The sequence below is a fragment of the Schistocerca piceifrons genome, chromosome 1, assembly GCF_021461385.2.
Source record: "Schistocerca piceifrons isolate TAMUIC-IGC-003096 chromosome 1, iqSchPice1.1, whole genome shotgun sequence".
Classification (NCBI taxonomy): domain Eukaryota; kingdom Metazoa; phylum Arthropoda; class Insecta; order Orthoptera; family Acrididae; genus Schistocerca; species Schistocerca piceifrons.
In genome coordinates this window covers 622,852,607-622,871,729 of record NC_060138.1, presented here as the reverse complement: position 1 = coordinate 622,871,729, position 19,123 = coordinate 622,852,607, and the positions used below count along the sequence as shown (strand labels likewise).

Here is a 19,123-nt window from a genome sequence, read left to right as displayed (position 1 = left end):
CTTTATACACCACGGACAGAGCACCGCGCGTGCGCGAGATGATGGGGAGCACCTTCTGGCGGCAAGTAGACACGAAGTGCGCTAATGGGAGAAGACGGCAGAAACGATAAATCGCAACAGCACTAGTTGCAAGAATCCAATGATGGAAAATAAGACCGTTGTTGTTTAATGTCGGACAAACTCAGATTCCATATCTTACTTAGAAGAAAACCTTTGTCCCTGTTAATAATATTACTTGATAATCTAATTTCAATGGATTCTTTAAGAACACATTCCCAATAGCGAGAAGCGGGAGAGATCAATTGTGTCTTGTCATCCATCATCCTGTGCCCTTTGTTAAGGCAGTGTTCCGCCACTGCCGACTTTTCAGGTTGGAACAACTGAGTGTGCCGACGATGTTCCACACACCGGTCCTGAATACTTCGAATTGTTTGACCAATATACTTCTTTCCACAGTCACACGGAATTTCATAAACCCCGGGCTTCCTCAAGCCCAAATTATCTTTAACTGAGCCAAGAAGGGCTCTAGTCTTGGCCACAGGCGTAAAAACACTTTTAATATCATATTTGCTTAAAATTCTTGAAATTTTGGATGATATACTTCCCGCAAAAGGTAAATAAACAACAGCTTCAAAAGTATCCTCTATTGGCTCGCGTGATGGACCAAACTGAAGAGCACGGCATATTTGTTGTTCCGTATATCCATTCTGTTTGAAAACAATCTTCAAATGATCAAGTTCTTCTTTCAAATGTTCCTCGTCAGAAATGGCATAAGCTATTTTTACCAGAGTCCGCGAAACTCCACTACGTTGGTATGGTTGATGACAGCTGGTCGCATGAAGATAGCGGTCAGTATGAGTAGGTTTCCGATACACACTATGCACAATAGTCCCATCGTCCTTTCTTTGAACTGCCAGTTGGTCCGCCGAAATATTGTGTCTGGACGACGACATGATCCGGCTGCAAAACCTTGAAGAATATCAGCAGTTATTACGCCGGGAAAGTCTACGAAATCACAAACCGTTAACCGATTTAGAAAAGGTATCTTTGTGGTCCTAAATTGGCATTTGACGCTAAATAATGAAAAGTGTGAGGATGCCACGTGATTACTAAAAGGAATGCACTGAACGTCGGTTACATTATAAATCAAATCTAAAACCCGTAAAGTGAACTAAATACACTGCTGGCCACCGTAAATGCAACACCAAGAAAGACAAGAGGTAGCACAACAAGATTTATTTTGTAGATAACATGTTGACCAAGTATCAAATGATTACGTTTACAGACGTCCGTGACATGTGGTTCCTGCCAGAATCAGTAGCCAGAGTAGCCGCCATTGTTGGAGATCACCGCTGCCACACGTCTCGGCATTGAGTCAAAGAGACGTTGGATGTGTTCCTGGGGTACAGCAGCCCAAGCAGCTTCCACACGTTGCCAAAGAGCATCTGGTGTGGCAGCTGGGGATGTAATCTGGGTCACTCGTTGAGCAACCATGGACCACATGTTTTCTATCGGCGAAAGATCCGGAGAGCGAACCGGCCAGGGAAGCAATTCAATCTGGTTATTGACGAAGAACCTTTGGACAATGCGTGCCACGTGGGGTCGCGCATTATCCTGTTGAAATATGGCTGTGGCAGAGCCCTGAAGGTAAGGAAGGACAACTGGCTCCAGCACCTCGGATATGTAGCGCCGGCTATTTAAAGTACCGGCAATGCGTACTAGAGGCGTGCGAGAGTAATATCCAATACCGCCCCGTACCATAATACCCGGTGCAAGACCAGTGTGGCGGTGCATAATGCAGCTGTCCAGCATCCTCTCTCCACGGTGTCTCCACACTCGAATCCGACCATCGTGGTGCTGCAGACAGAAGCATACCTCGTCAGTAAAGACAACGTCATTCCATTCTGCCGTCCACATCCGTCTGTCATCACACCATTGGCGACGGAGACGTCTGTGGTTCTGCGTCAATGGTAGACGAAGCAATGGACGTCTTGCGGACAGACCACTCTGCTGTAAACGGCGTCGAATGGTACGCGCAGACACTGGATGATGCGTTACAGACGCAATGTGCTGTGCTATGGTTCGGGATGTCACTGAGCGATCCGTCACGGCCATGCGCACAATTTGCCTATCAGCACGTGCAGTGGTGCACCGAGGTGAATGCGATCGACCACGTCGGTCCGTCGTACCCTCCTGCATCCAACGGTCACATATCCGCATTACAGTTGTTTGGTTTCGTCCAACACGACTAGCGATTTCTCTGTATGATAATCCACAATCTCGGTAAGCCACTATCCTTCCTCTGTCGAACTCGGATACTTGATCAAAAGATGTTCGCTGTTGTCTACGAGGCATAACTGATCGTCTTGTGAAACAACCACAAGGTAAACACACGTGCCGAACGTACACTCGTCGAAATCGCCAAGCCTTAAATGGTGCTATGAGGTGGCGCCACAGGCGCGCGTGATGTGCGTCTGCGCTGAAATTCTAATCAGTTGCATATCTCATCGCTGCAAACCCATGGTGTAAATTTCACTTGATTCGGATGATTCCTTCAGGGTGTTGCATTTACGGTGGCCAGCAGTGTACTTAGGAAGTACGATTACGGCCATTTAAATTGGAAAGGACGCATATAAAATGTTGTGCGAAAGGCGAACCAAAGACTGCGATTCCTTGTCAGAACACCTAGAAGATGCAACAGGCACTACACTTGTCCGTCCACTTTTGGAATACTGCTGTGCGGCGTGCGATCCTTACCAGATAGGATTCCCGGAATATGTCGAGAAAGTTGAAAGAAGAGCAGCATGTTTTGTATTATCGAGAAATAGAGGAGAGAGTGTCACTGACACGGTACAGGATTTGCGGTGGACATAATTAAAACAAAGGCGTTTATCGTTGTGACGGGATCTTTTCACGAAATTTCAGTCACCAACTTTCTTCTCCGAATGCGAAAATATTTTACTAACGCCGACCTACATAGGGAGAAATTGTCGTCATAATAAAATAAGGGAAATCAGAGCCCTCATGGAAAGCTATAGCTGTTCGTATTTTTTTCCACGCGCTGTTCGAGAGTGGAATAATAGAGACTTATTGTGAAGGTGGTTCGATGAGTCCTCTGCCAGGCACTTAACTGTAATTTGCAGAGTATCCATCTAAATGTAAATCTATCACTTCTGACAGAACTAACGTTCCTGTCACTTCTTGTTTCTATGAGTACTCCTCCTTCAACTTGCAAAGAGCAATGGCGAAACTAGGACATGGTAGCTATGGTGTTGTTAGCTCATGTTTGCTTAGTGTAGAGCATATCGCTGTCTCCCTTGTCCGTTTAATGATCTGTAGCTCGTCGCCTGGCCAATAAAGTAAGATTTAAATTAAGATTGGCCACGATACACCTGCCAGGTTAGCCGAGAGCGCTAATGCGCTGCTTCCTGGACTCGAGTAGGCGCACGGGTCCCCGATCGAATCCGCCCAGCGGATTACCGACGTCAGTCGGTGTCCCGGCCAGCCTGGATGTGGTTTTTAGGTACATACCAGGCTGTTCCCCACGTTCCGCCTCAGCTACACGACTCGCAGACATCTGAACACGTTCGCACTATTCTATGAATTACACCAGACGCAGACAGCAGGGGTACACTAATTCCGTCTCGGGGGTTACGGGGTGGAGGCAGGAAGGGCATCCAGCCATCCCTTCCACTAACCTTGCCAAATCCGTTTCTAACAATGCCGACCCTGCGTCAGCGTGGGACATGGCACCAGTGAAAGAAAGAAGAAAAAAAGAATTGGTCACCATACATTATGCTCTGTGCCAGTCACAATCAATAAGAGAGCAACAAAATAACATATGTTTCTATTTCTTTCGATAAAGCTATCTAATTATTCACTAGCATCTTCTTTTCTTTCACTGCAGCGACAACATTAATCTGACCAACACTTATGTTCAACGTGAACGTGCAATAACCATTCACAGATGGCAGGTGGCAGCACTAGCAGTGTGGGATATACACTGAAGCGCCAAAGAAACTGTTAGAGGCATGCGTATTCAAATTCAGGTATATATAAACAGGCAGAATACGGCGCTGCTGTCGACAACGTCTATATAAGACACTAAGTATCTGGCGCAGTTGTTAAATCGATTACTGCTGCTATAATGGCAGGTTATCAAGATTTAACTGAGACTGAACGTGGTGTTAGTCAGCGCACGAGCGATGAGACATAGCATCTCCGAGGTAGCGATGAAGTGGGGATATTCCCTTACAACCATTTCACGAGTGTACCGTGAATATCAGGAATCCGTTAAAACATCAAATCTCCGACATCGCTGCGACCGGAAAAAGGTCCTGCAAGAACGGGACCAATGACGACTGAAGAGAATCATTCAACGTGGCAGAAGTACACCCTTGTGCAAATTGCCTGCAGATTTTAATGCTGTGGCATCAACAAGTGTCAACGTGAGAAGCATTCAACGAAACATCATCGATATGGGCTTTCGGAGCTGAAGGCTCACTGGTGTACCTTTCATGACTGCACAACACAAAGCTTTTCGCCTCACCTGGGCCCCTCAACACAGACATTGAACTGTTGATGACTGGAAACATGTTGCTTAGTCGGACGAGTCTAGTTTCAAACTCCATCGAGCGGATGGACATGTACGGGTATGGAGGCAATCTCATGAATCCAAAGACCCTGCATGTCAGCAGGGGACTATTCAAGCTGGTGGGGGCTCTGCAATGGTGTGGGGTGTATGCAGTTGGAGTGATATCGGACACCTCGTACGTCTAGAAACGATTCTGACAGGTGACACGTAAGCATCCTGTCTGATCACCTGCATTCATTCATGTCCATTGCGAATTTCGACGAACTTGGGCAATTGCAGCAGGACAGTGCGACAACCCACACGTCCAAAATTGCTACAAGTGGCTTCAAGAACACTCTTCTGAGTTTAAACACTTCCGCTGACCTCCAAACTCCCCAGGCATGAACATTATTGAGCATATCTGGGATTCCATGCAACCCTCTATTCAGAAGAGACCTCCACCCCCTCGTACTCTTACGGATTTATGGACAGGCCTCCAGGATTCATGGTGTCTATTCCCTCCAGCACCTCTCCAGACATTAGGCAGGTGTACCAGTTTCTTTGGCTCTCCAGTGTATAAACCGTGTCTGGGGGGAGGGGGGAGGGGGGAGGGGGGGGAGAGGGGGGGGGCGGGCTGAGCGGGACGCGGAAAGCAGTGCAATCGTTTTCGCAATGCGGACGTCCAAGAGGGTATGACCATTGGCTTTCGGGCCAATGTTGAAACCATTTCCGAAACGGCTAAGTTTGTAAACTGTTCGCGTGCCGTCATGGTGAAAGTATACTGTTCATGGCAACATGACGCTATCCAAAACCGGCGCCGATACATCTATGCTGCATCACTGGCCATAGATGACAGGGGCGAACGACGGGTGCGGAAATGTGTACGGGCGAACAGATTTGCAATTGCTGAACAACTGACCGCCCAGATGAAGCAAAGGGCTACAAAAAGTGTCTCCTCGACGACTGTTCAGTTAACGTTGCTGCTTCTGGGCCTTCGCAGCAAGTGCCTGGTTCATGCACCAATGCTGACATCTGTTCATTGGCGAAGAACGCAACTGGATGCCTATCGAATGACGACAGGTGGCCTTTTCAGATGAATCGCGTTTTATCCTCCATCGTAAATATGGCTGTTGGTGCGTGTGACGTGAAACGTCTCAAAGCAAACACCTTGTAACAATCGTCCGATGGTTCTAGGCCGGAGGAAGAAGAGTTATAGTCCGGGGAATGTTTTCGTGGAATTGCCTGGGCGATATTCTCATTCTGGAGGCACAATGAGTCAACACAAGGATCCGACGCAGCGTATCACTCGGAATACGAATCGATTAATCAAGGCGTCTTCTCTGCCGGCGGACATACAGAGAAACATGCGCAACACAGAAGCCCTACCACCTCGGCTGTATGGATTACCCAAGATCCATAAGAACAACGTTCCACTGAGACCGATCGTTAGCGCTCCTGGCTCACCAACGTATAAACTGGCGAAACACTTGGCCTCTCTGCTCCAGCCACACGTGGGGAAGACCGACACATACATTAAGGACTCAGGACATTTCATTGAGAAGCTGAAGAAACTGAAACTTGCGCCAAACGACATCCTGGTCAGTTTTGATGTTGTTTCGTTATTTATGAAAGTGCCACTCAGTGACGCTCTGGAGCACATCGGTTCCATGTTCCCGCAAGACATCAAAAAGCTCTTCCATGCATGTCTCACCACGAGCTATTTCACGTGGAATGGCGATATCTACGAACAGCTGGAGGGCGTCGCCATGGGTAGTCTTCTCAGTCCAGTGGTGGCCAACTTCTTCATGGAACAGATCGAAGCACAGGCACTGGACTAGGCGACTTGCAAACCTAAGGTGTGGTACGGGTACGTCGATGATACTTTCGTGGTCTGGAGCCATGGTGAAGAACAGCTCGGTGAATTCCTGAGACACTTGAACAGCCTCCATGCCAACTTAACATTTACCATGGAAGTAGAAAAGGACAAGAAACTGCCATTTCTAGATGTGCTGGTCACAAGGGACGGCGAAAACCTGGGACACAGCGTGTATCGAAAACCGACACACACGGACCGATACCTGCACAAACTGTCAAACCACCACCCGAGCCAGAAAAGAGGCATGATTAGTACGCTCGTAACGAGAGCAGGACGAATATGTGAGCCGCAACACCTCAAACGAGAAATGCAACACCTGGAAACTGTTCTGAGGAGCAATGGGTACTCCACAAATTATATTAGAAGTGTAACAGAGCCAAACACTCGGCGAAGTAAGGAACCAAAAAAAGAAATGTCGGGTACGGCCTTTCTGCCATACATTCCCAGAGTGACGGACAGAATCGGCCGTATATTGCGCAAACACGGCGTAAAGACTATTTTCAAACCGACAAGGAAGATCAAAGAGTGTCTTAGATCGGCGAAGGAGAAAAGAGACCCACTTGCAATGTCAGGAATATACCGTATACCATGCACATGCGGAAAAGCTTATGTCGGAATGACTGGACGATCAATTAACACCGGGATCAAAGAGCATAAGCGACATTGCAGGTTGGGGCAGGTGGAGAAATAGGCTGTGGCAGAGCACGCACTGAATGAGTCCGACCACGTAATAAAATTCGCCGACACGGAAGTTCTGGCTGTAGAGAAGCACTATCACACGCGCTTGTTCAGAGAAGCTGTAGAAATCCAAAAACACGCGAACAGTTTCAACAAGAAAGAGGAAAGCCTTAAGGTAAACGGATCCTGGCTTCCCGTGCTGCAGCGAACGACCGTCGATGGTAGCAAGAGGAGAACCGCACCGGAAATGACCGCGGAGAAGCCCTCGGACGTTGGCGCGCCAGGTACATATAGTCTGCGGCCGCGAGCTCGCCTCCAGTTCACCACCGGCAATGGTGGGTGAAGCTTTGACAATGCCAGCCACTCGTGCTGGCGAAACGTCAGAAAAATCATTAGATGAACGTCGGCCGAAGAACCCGAGACAGAAGCCAATAGGCAGTTTGTCAACAAGTGGCCACGAAAGCCTTAACAATTTTGAACTCTTCCTCTATTTCTGTATCGATCCGTTGGTTTCCATAATAACTTTGCTTCGTGCGTTCTTCCATTACTCATGTGTAGAACATACTCTGCAAGCTTCAGTATTCTTCCAATAACGATTATGTGCAGGCTGCGTAGATCACTCCTCACCACATCATTTGAAACGTGATCACGATAACTGACTTTCAAAATTCACTCCAAGCATTGTTGACAAAAAACATTAAGTTTATGTACTGATTTTACTGACATTTACAGATCTGAAAGATTATTAAATTGTATCATAATATTAATACGTGAACACGAAAATTGAAGTACCGATTTATAATATTAACTATACAAGGAGGCCAATGAAACTTACGTAATTCGAAAGGCTCTTTGCCATAGATGTGCACAAAGATAACATCATGTGTGTACGTAGCCGTTAAGAGTGGTAAAACGAACTAGATGTTTCATTTGTAACTCTGATGATACCTTCTCTTCCAATAATTAAAATCTGCAATCAGTGAACATCGATAATTGAAGTGCTGCCAACTTGTGCCCTGCGTACCAATCATGTTCTGTGGTGGAACTGACAAGTAACAACGTTTCGTGGAATCTCATTCTAGGGACGTTCATGTTTATTTGGTTCATTTGCAGTAACACAACCATACCGGGCAGCTACCACGTGACAATTGCTAGGTCGATGATGATGTCAGCAGCGAAAATCAAGTCTGTAAATAGCGTTGTATATTGGTGTCATTATTTCGCTTACTTTTCTGTAAGAGTATCTTTGGGGTCATTTGCGGCCGTTACCAGAAGATTTGAAAAAAAGCTCGTAATTTTTAGTTTCTTCATTTTGAATAAGAATGACTTCTGACTTCCGTTATTATACGGATCCTATGTTTGTTTTAGGCTACGAATAAAAATATTTAGCACAAAACTGGAAAATGCGGTAAAGACCATGTTATTTGAAGAATAACCTGTGTTTAGAATGGGTCTACCTTGAACAGGCGACGTAATGGTTTTTAGTTACACACATTGAGACACACCTTGCTTTTATTGATTACGAAGAAGCATTTGATAGAGGCAAAATGACCATCCTATTGGCTTTCATAAAAGCGTACGCATTGCACAAAATTAATATTGGAAATAGAAAACCTACTAGCCTAGGAAGTACACTTCAACCAAAGAAGTTGGTAGCAATGCGAAGGACAAAGGAAACGTTTTCTCTTTCCTCAGGAGTGTACGTCCACTTGTTTTTACTGCTCTTAATGGCTATATAAACACATGATTTTTTAGTCCACCTGCATGGCAAAGTACCTTTCGAATTATATATAATGTATTGGTCTCCTTGTATAATTAATTTTAAAAATCGGTTCTTCAATTTTTGACGTTCACCTATTAATATTACGACCGTTCACTTAATCAGATGCATTACCATTATCAATGTCCATATTACTTTTTCTTTCACTACGCAAACATTATCTGTCTAGCTCTGCGTTTTTCAGTCCGACCTGTTAGTTCTTTACACTAACTTCCATAAATTATACACGCCTCATTAGAACAGAAGTAACTCGAGACAACGTAAGCGGCTGTATGCTTTAAACACAGTGGTGCTGTACGGAACAACTATTTGCAACGCAGTGACACTATATTCTGCTTGTGTCGTATATACAAAGAAATCATCTCTGTGTTTGGAGTATAGGGATAGATTGTGCTATGATAGAGTGAAGATATGAGGGGCATCAAATGAGACAAATGGAAAAAGTAAGTAAACTGTTTATTACTTTGAAAGTAATTGCCATAACTATTAATACATTTACCCCACTGTGACACAAGGCGGTCGATGCTTTGTTGAATAGATGTGAGCGGTCCCACCCATTGGCAAGGTTGTTTCGAGTACGCTGCAGAAGTTTCGCTGGGAAGCACTTGCGCATCCTCCATACAGTCCCGATCTCTCCCCATGCGATTTCCATATTGTTGGAGCCATAAAGAAAGACATTCGTGGCCGTCAATTTGTTGTGAACGAAGAGGTGCACGCTTGGGCACAGTCATGGCTCTGTAGGCAACCGCAAACACTTTTTTAGCAGAGCACTGACAGTCTTGTCTCACAGTGGGGTAAACGTATAAACGGTTATGGCGGTTACTTTCAAAGTAGTAAACAGTTTACTTGCTTTTTTCATCCGTTTCGCTTGCATTTGACTGCCCCTTATGAAACTCACTCACTTCACTGAGTCATAAGACTGCCCCATAACAAGCAGAGAAGTGAGCCTTTAGAACTAACAAATCCGAGATTGATGAAAGATTCGTTATACTTTCTTTTTTTCCACCTTTAGTTAGCCGTCAGATACTTCACTGCTTGAAACCAAGGTGCTTTGATGTATTTACATCACCTTCTTGATACTCGTAGTACTGATCGAAGATCTTTGGGTCGATGTCGCATCTTCCGGCCACACTGCCTTTGAAATTTCGCTGCAAGATTTTGTTGAAACACCTTTAAACCAATGCTCCACTCTATCTTTTAAAATCAACGGTTTAATTTTATATGTCAAACATAGACTAATATTGCCACAACGTACTGAATTTCACAACTGTGCTCAATAACAAATACGAATGGAATATACTGCGGTCTGAGAGTGTTCGGGATTCGTCGTGCAAAATTGGACTGTGTTTTGTAACTGCGAACTAGAGCAGGAACTATATACTCTGCGCTGCGCGGTGAGGATCTATGCTCTGAGGTGACGAAAGTCATATCGCGTCGGACCTGTTATCGCCCGGGGTAGTACAACAATTCAACGTGGCCTGGACTCAACAAGTCGTTAAAAGTCCTCTGCGGAAATATTGCCTCTATAGCCGTCCGTGATTGCGAAAGTGTTGCCGGTGCAGGTTTTTGTGCACTAACTGAGCTCTCGATTATGTCCCATAAATGTTCAAACGGATTCACGTCGGGCGAACAGGGTGGCCAAATCACTCGCTCGAATTGTCCAGAATGTTCTCCAGACCAACAGCGAACAGCTGTTAAAAATGGTGAGTTGCATATGCACCCACTGACCTCTGTGAAAAATGGGAACAGATTTTCTGGATAATTTGAAACAACGAAACGATTTCTAATATCTCTCTCCAGCCTCATTCACAATTTGTTTCTCGTAATAATGTACATTGGCCGACGTTATGTTAGCGACGACGGTACCGGCTGATCATTCGCGCCTTTCTAGGTTAGCGGTTAATTATAGCAACGGATACGTAAAATAGCAACTGAACGATGAGTAAGCTTGGCGAATGGTTCAGATGAGTGGAATTTGCAGTAGGATTTGAGAAAACATCGTTTTGTATTATATGAAGCGCATCATCTAGACGTTAACAGAAATATTATAAAGGGCAGTGAGAAACTTAAATATCTAAGCTGAACATATAATAGAGAACTTCATTGTGAGAAGGACATAACTGATCTAGTTAAGGAACTACGTACAGTACAAAAACTGATAGAGTTAGTTGATCAGAAAAGACATTTAAGAAAACTATATTATTTAATTGTTGAAGGAATTATTCTGGATAATCATGAAGCGTGGGTAACTGCCAAGACACAATATAATAAAATGTAAAATCTAGAGAAACGTAATGATGTCAAGTTGTATAGTACACTAGATTCTTGCTAATCCGGCCATTCCTGGCACATATGGGTGCCGGATTAACGGAAGTGCCGGATTATTGGGTGTCTGAAAGTTTTTTATTCATTTATGTTGTTTTTTATTTATTTTGAAAACATAGGGGATATAGTGTACTGTACTTTGCTAAGCCGAAGGATACAATTTTAAAACATAGAGGATATACTTTATTAAATCCAAAAATACATTAATTTTCAAAGGAAACTTAGTCCTTGGGTGTATACTGTACATAATTATACAGTCGTATCACTCACTATGAAACATGTCCCTAATTTTTAACTGTCGCAATGATGATACTCGACGGTGGCATACTTTATCACGCAACTGCTTTACAAGCATTACATCGGTACTGCATGTATTTGGTTGTTGCATAATGTACTCCAGGATGACCTCGGAAGCTTCAGCACCAGCAGTGTGAGAAATCTTCATGCTCTCTCCTCCTGTGTCCTCTTCTTCATCACTATCATCATTGTTTTCTTGCATGCTTTTGATTATTTCTTCATCTGTTAAAGTTTGGTCCGTATCAGAGTTTTCCTCATTCAGCCACTTAGTAACATCTTCATCATCAATTGCTTCTCCTCCTGGAAGGTTGTGGAACATGACAGGGTACAAAGTACTGTAATTGATAATTCCAAATTTACTGGCTCATCGCTGTCACTCACTACTGGATCCAACTCGGCATCAATGCATGGCCACAGTTTTCTCCAGCTCTTCATTATGGTAGCGCTCTCCACTTTATCCCTTGCTCCGGCTGCTTGGAAAACAAGATCACGTATGTTAATTGCTTTCCACGCCTTCTGCATAGTCTCGATAGAGCCGCTTTCACTTTCGTTCAGCAAGGAGACGAGAAGTGAATGTCGATAATGACATTTAATTGATTCCAAAATTCCCTGGTCCATGGACTGAATTAGGACATGTATACCATCCGACTTTAGAGAAACATCTGAAGGATGACTGGGAGCATTGTCAATTACAAGGAAAGCTTTCAGTGGAAGCTTTCTCTTCTTTAGCTCTTTTCTCACTGTTGGTACAAATGTTTCATCGAACCACCGAGAGAATATTTGTCAGTCCATCCACGCTTTCGTGTGAGCGCAATACTGTGTGTTGAAAACAATGTGGATGTTGGGATTTTCCAGTCACCATGAGCGGTAGTTTATGACTCCCACTCGCGTTACAAAACGCAATTAATGTTACGCGCTGTTTCTGTTGCTTCTAACCACGAGTTATCTTCTCGTTCTTGACAGTTAATGCTTTTGAAGGAAGCATCTCGTAAAAAAGTCTTGTTTCATCAGCATTATACAAGGCATTAGCAGTTAAATCTTTTTCCTCTATTATCTTCCGTATCTTGCTTGCAAACTCATCAGCATCCTTATCGTTAGCTGAGCGACTTTCCCCGGTGACTGTCAGCTGCCGAATGCCATGTCGTTTTTGCCAGTTTCTAAGCCAACCTTCGCTCGTTGCCTCTATCAAATGCTTCTACCGCCAAGTTGTTTGTTAAATGCAGCTGCTTTTCCTTTATAATCGGCCATTGACTGGAATTCCTTTACTGCGTTGTTGTATGAACCATCTATGAACAGCTAGGTCCAGTTCTTCATTCTCACTCTTTCGCATAACCTTCCGCTTTTCCCAACTCACTATCCATTTGCGTTGAGTACTGTCGAATAACATCTTCTTTCTTTTTGATGTCATAAATGGTTGCTCGTCCAACAATGAACTCAGCAGCAATTTACCTAAAATTTCGCGTTTCTGCTTGACGTCTAACGTAACGTGTTTCCGAACTGTAAGGAGAGCTACAATTTCAAATACAGTATATGAAGCATTGTTTAACTGAGTAATGCTGCGCATGATAATTCATTGTGCACGTGTTTTTGGATGTGCGCCGGATTACCGAGAGGCCGGACTACTGAGGGCCGGATTAGCGAGAGTCTAGTGCATTACTATTATCATACGTACTTCCACAGCCGGTGCAGAACGATCGACGACGTCGGATTATACATGAATCGAAAGTCAGTCTTGCTATGGGCATTAGTATCATCAGTACTTTTCTAATTTTATTTTTATTATTTTACTTGTTACCATTCTTTCTGACAGTCGTGTGAGATTCGTGTTTCTATTTCCTGTTAAACCATTTACTACTTTCTTGGTCCAAGTTTTTTTCGTCCTGTTTCCTTCTCGCAAGACTACTCATTGCTGCTGTGCAACACTACATCACGTAGTCGTGCAACTCGCCGCTGAATTTAAGGATTTTCATACTTTGGCTCTCGAGTTTACAGTAACTTGTTTAATTTTCATTGGAGAAAATAAATTAAGAAAATTACGATAGGCTGTGGAAAGCAACATGGGCGGAAATGACAGAGGGGAATCCACAACTTTTGGTTCTGCATCCTTTACTGCCGAGAATGAGCCACAGCCTGGTTTGAATCGTACGAGCACCTTCTAGCCGGGCAAAGAAATGTCGACGAGTACGCCCAGAAGCAAATGTCATTTTTTGCAGCTAGTCACATTCAGTAACAGACCTGATGGTTTCTTTACAGTTGTCGCCCACAATAGTGGAGCCGTACAACGCAGTTTTCACAATGCACGGCTCGCTCGAGTTCGAGGACTGCAACTTCCTTCTGGACAACGAGGCGCTGTACGACATCTGCGCGAGGTTCCTGGACGTGCCGCGGCCCACCTACACCAACGTCAACCGCTTAATAGCACAGGTCAGCCTCCCGCGGCTATTTTTCTGCCGTCGTTACGTCCGTTTGAATGGCGCGCAGTCCGAAGGATTACGCCATGTTTAAATCTCTCGAAAGCCTAACGCATTATGCCTGACGCCTCGACGGCGGGGGGTGGCATAAACTTATGGGCCCCGCACTATTCAAATCGGGCCAACAGCAGCACCAAAATCTCAACGTTCAATGTGTTTGTACTCAGTAAATCCTTGTCAGTCCTGCGAAGTAGTAATACAGGTCTGTCTGTCTCAAACACTTCCCTTACTCTGTTGCGAAAAATACACTGGTGTTCAAAAGCAAAGGAACAAACGGGAATTTTGCATGGTTGCGTTTATTTTGCCACAAAATAGTATAAATATGTGATAGTAAAGTAGAAACAACGTAAAGAACGCAGAACGCAAACAATTGCTACATGCATAGCGGTAGACAAAAATCTTCTTCGTTTTTTTCAGCTTAACGGATTTGTGCACACATTCTGACAACTGGTTAATGTGCTCAGTAAGTGATGTGACCACCTCTGGCAGCAATACAAGCCTGACAGTGACGGAACATGCTGTGAATGATGTCATCAATCTCATGTTGAGCCAATAACGCCCATTCTTCCTGCTGAACTTGGTTCAAATGGCTCTAAGCACTATGGGACTTAAAGATCTGTGGTCATCAGTCCCCTAGAACGTAGAACTACTTAAACCTAACTAACCTAAGGACATCACACACATCCATGCCCGAGGCAGGATTCGAACCTGCAACCGTAGCGGTCAGGCGGTTCCAGACTGAAGCTCCTAGAACCGCACGGTCACACCAGCCGGCTGCTGTTGAACTGCTCACAAGTCTTGGAGAGTGGTTGGTGAATGCTGACGTGATGCAATCCGTCTCCCTAGTGCACCCCGGACATGCTCTATGAGATTCAAAACGGGAAAGCGAGCAGTCCACGCCATTCGTGCAATATCTTCCGCTTCCAAAAAACATCGACCATCTGTGATCTATGAGGCCGAGCATTATCGTCCATCAACACCAAGTCCGTGCCCACAACACCTCGCAACAATCGCACATGAGATCCCAATGTCTCCTCACGGAACCGACGACAGTTAAATCTTGGTGGTTCAGCCGTACTATTTCAAGAAGAGGTGACCGATGGTCAACATAATCCCTGCACACACCATTAGGGATCCTCCTCGATATCGGTCTCTTTCCACGCTGTTTTGGTCCCGAAATCGTGTCCCACGTGCCCTCCAGATTCGAATCCGTCGAGAATCACTCCGCAGACCAAATTGGGACTCATCTGAGGAAAGAACATTGGCCCATCGTTCGACCGTCCAGATGGCCTGTTGACGGCTCCTCTCTAAACGTTCCCTTCCGTGAAGACACGCCCGAGGTAAACAGACAGCAGACCTCCAACAATAGAGGCCACTCTGCTGAAGCTTTCCGTACACCGTTTGCCTCTATACAACACATCCAGGGGATGGTGCGAGGACAGATGGCAGTTGCAGTGCAGTAGTAAGGCGGTACCGCTGTGCCCTTACAGCCAAATAACGGTCCACTCTTTCTTATGTCACGCGTGATCGGCCCTGTTCTGGTCTCCAAGATACAGTTTCGGTCTCTATAAACTGTCACCTCATCCGAGGAACAACAGAACGATTCACGTTAAGCCATCGGTCCACATATTCCTATGGCTCTCCAAAGCAGAGAGTTTGAAGGCGTCTTTTTTGTGCCATACTGCACCGTATGTGACTGTGTACACAGCGACTGTGGATGTGGCATTACCCCGCAAACACTACCCCGCTTGATAGATGCCCTGACGTCATTGCTGGCGTGGTTGTCCATTGATCAGAATGCCATCTTCCGTGCAGAACACGATCGTAACGACATCTGTTGACAGTTTGTAAGATTATATCGTGAATTAGACACAAATACCAGTTTGTTGCTTTAATTTTGGACCCCAATGTATTACGCCCATTAAAAAAAAATGGAGCCTGGACTTCGTTCCATCAGCCCATTGTCAACATCTGTCTAGGTGGAAAAACATTGCAAATATCCGTAACGGGCCAAAACTTATTCGAGAATCACCTGAAAGTTGTGCCTCTTTAATTTCGTCAGCAGCTCAAGATATCGAAACAAGATTTTCTGAAAATAACAGTGCGAAATCGGGCATGTAATATTGTTGTCTCTTCTATCACTATAAATATTCAAACAAGTACTTTTTTAGGATTTGGTACCTCAGTCGTTAAAAACGGAACCCTTGTAGGATCACGTTGTTGTCCGTCCGTCTGTCTGTCTGTCCGACATTTCAAAAGCCTTTTTCTGAGGAATGGGTAGACGTGTGAAGTTGAAATTCATGTCACATATTAACGTCTACGGCCTCTTGCTGAGGTAAAAAAAGTGAAGCCAGTGCAATCAAAAGATACGACCATTTATGTCACATATTTTGGCACTCGCAAACTCCCTCATCAAAACCTACAGTGTACTTCCCGTTGACCAAGAATCATGAAATTTTTCATTAAGGAAGGTTTCACAGTATAACCAAAGCAAACAAATCTGAAAATTGTTAATTCATAATTATATTACATGAAAAAAATTGTTATTTCTTATCAGACTGTCTGTCTGTTCGTTCGTGTGTTAACATCCCTTTTTCTTAGGGGCGGGTAAACGTATTAAGTTTAACTGTATATCGCATATTAAGGTGTATGGTCCCATGCCAATGTATAAATATAAAGCTTCTAAGTCAGTGCAATCAAAACATACGGCCACTTATGTTACATATTTTGATACTCGCAAACTCAATCGTTAACACCTTTAGGGTACTTTCCGTTGACGTATAATTATAAAATTTGGCAAGGAGAAAGGTTTTACAGTACAAAGAAAGAGAAAAAAATGAGAAATTCGTTACTTTGTAACCATATCACATTCAAAAATATTTTTCATTTGTTATCCGACTTCAAACTCGAAATTAAAACATTCTAGAGAGTTTTGGAATCCTTTGGGACCTATATCTTGCCAGTATTAATGTCACGAAAAGGAAAATTCGTCGATATGCTCGATTCCCAGAACAGATGAACTGTCTGTATACGTAAAAGTTTTTTAAAATGGAATGATACACTTTTCCCGGCATTCGGAACACACCAAGAACAATCCAAGAAAAAGAAAGTATTCAAACGAAACTTTACTACTGGGAGACAGACAGCAAGTGTGAAAATTGTGCTTGAGTGCTGGTGTCTGTAAGGTGTAAGGTCACTTTTACGATTTCGTGGTACTACCTCGAACGTGAAGTTTTGAGGCTAAAGCACGCACCCAAGCGTAGACCAGGCGTTACCCAACATCATATTTGCTCACACTTGGTGAGTATGTTTTCCCAGATCACGATCATCATTTGCTGCTTTTTGTGACACCGAAAGCAAATGCTGTTGGTACTAAACAGTTATTCCGGCTGATATTATACGTAAAATAACAGAAACAACATTAGTGCATTCCTGTTTCCTGCATATAATTTTTCAAACGTAAATTAAGCTCTTTGTATAGCTCCACAAGAGAAATACAAATGATGATGAAATCTGGCGAACCGGAGAGAAGGCCACTGGGTCGTCCTGTTTATCCTCAGCTTTCTAAAATGGTTAAGAGATGCACATGAACTCACCACAGTACAGTAGCAGCATATTTCGTTCTGATGTCCATAGTTGCATATGAAAATAAATGTAGCAGTGTTTGCCCAAGGAATACATATTATCTATCACTTCGAAACAGCAGTGCAGTGCCGGCCGCTGTGGCCGAGCGGTTCTAGGCGCTTCAGTCTGGAACCCCGCGACGCTGCGGTCGCAGGTTCGAATCCTGCCTGGGGCATGGATTCGTGTGCTGTCCTTAGGTTAGTTAGGTTTAAGTAGTTCTAAGTTCTAGGGGACTGATGACCTGAGATGTTAAGTCCCATAGTGCTCAGAGCCATTTGAAGCAACCAGCATTGTAGTAGTGGCAAGAAATGCCATTTCTGTGAGAAACTAGACCTGTTCTAAACGTCTGGTGAAAAGCAGTGTTGAGAAGAGTTTTGATCTATGGTCCTTTCTTAGATCGGACAAGCGTTTCACACATACAGTACCTTTCTTGCATCACAGATACTTAAGAAAAAACAATTTTAACATGACAAATAGTATTAAAACGATTTGACTATCAATAGTGATATGTGTGTAAATAATACTGACTATGAAGTAATAAAGTTAATACTAGCAGTACTTCTGCTGCTGCTGCCACTAATAGTGATAACACACTGACGAAAAAAAAAATCGCAACAGCAAGAAGGAGTTGTGCGACATAAACGAAAGTTGGTAAGCGTATTTTTACATCAAAAAGATGATATCTATTCAAATTTAGCGCCAATCGCACAAGAGTGGCACTGGTTGCACCTTTATGAAGATGTAAATCGGGCTTGCTATAGTTAACTTTGAGATTGGACGTTGTTGATCTTAGTCAGTAATGCCTTTAAGGCGACAAAGATGCCATTATTAACATCTCACTGAGTTTGAACTAGGTCGTATAATAGGGCTACGAGAAGCTGGATGTTCCTTCTGCGCTATCGCAGAAAGACTTGTCAGGAATGTAGCCACTGTACATGATTGCTGGCAGCGGTGTTCACGGGAAGACCGAGCTCCGGGCGGCCACGTGACACTACCAAGGGGAGACCATGCCCTGGCGCATCCTGCTGTATCTGCAACAGCAGTTTGAGCAGCAGTTGGCACCAAAGTGACATAACAAACTGTTTCAAATCAGTTACTTCAAGGACATCTCCGTGCCAGACGCCATGCAGCGTTCATTCCACTGATCCGAAACCACCTCTATTTGCGACCTCGGCGGAGGGCAAGGTGGAGGTATGCTGTGTTTTCTGATGAAAGACGGTTCTGCCTCCGTGCCAGTGAAGGCCATGTGCGGGTTAGGAGGAGGCCAGTTGAGGGTCTGTAACCAACCTGTTTGCGTATTAGACGCTCTGGACCTATACCTGGTTAAAATGGCTCTGAACGCTATGGGACTTAACTTCTGAGGTCATCAGTCCCCTAGAACTTAGAGCTACTTAAACCTAACTAACCTAAGGACGGCACACACATCCAGGCCCTAGGCAGGATTCGAACCGTAGCGGTCGCGCGGTTCCAGACTGTAGTGCCTAGAACCGCTCGGCCAC

At 44.4% G+C, this 19,123-nt stretch overlaps 1 protein-coding gene across 1 annotated transcript in view; it reads left to right on the top strand.

Moving 5' to 3' along the window:
• Window positions 1–19,123, top strand: part of LOC124757432 (tubulin alpha-3 chain-like) — a 70,849-nt gene that overhangs the window by 15,780 nt on the left and 35,946 nt on the right. Inside the window, exon 3 of the mRNA XM_047249065.1 lies at window positions 13,783–13,953. Within this exon, the coding sequence (XP_047105021.1) occupies window positions 13,783–13,953 (171 nt within the window). The remainder of the gene's footprint in view (window positions 1–13,782; window positions 13,954–19,123) is intronic.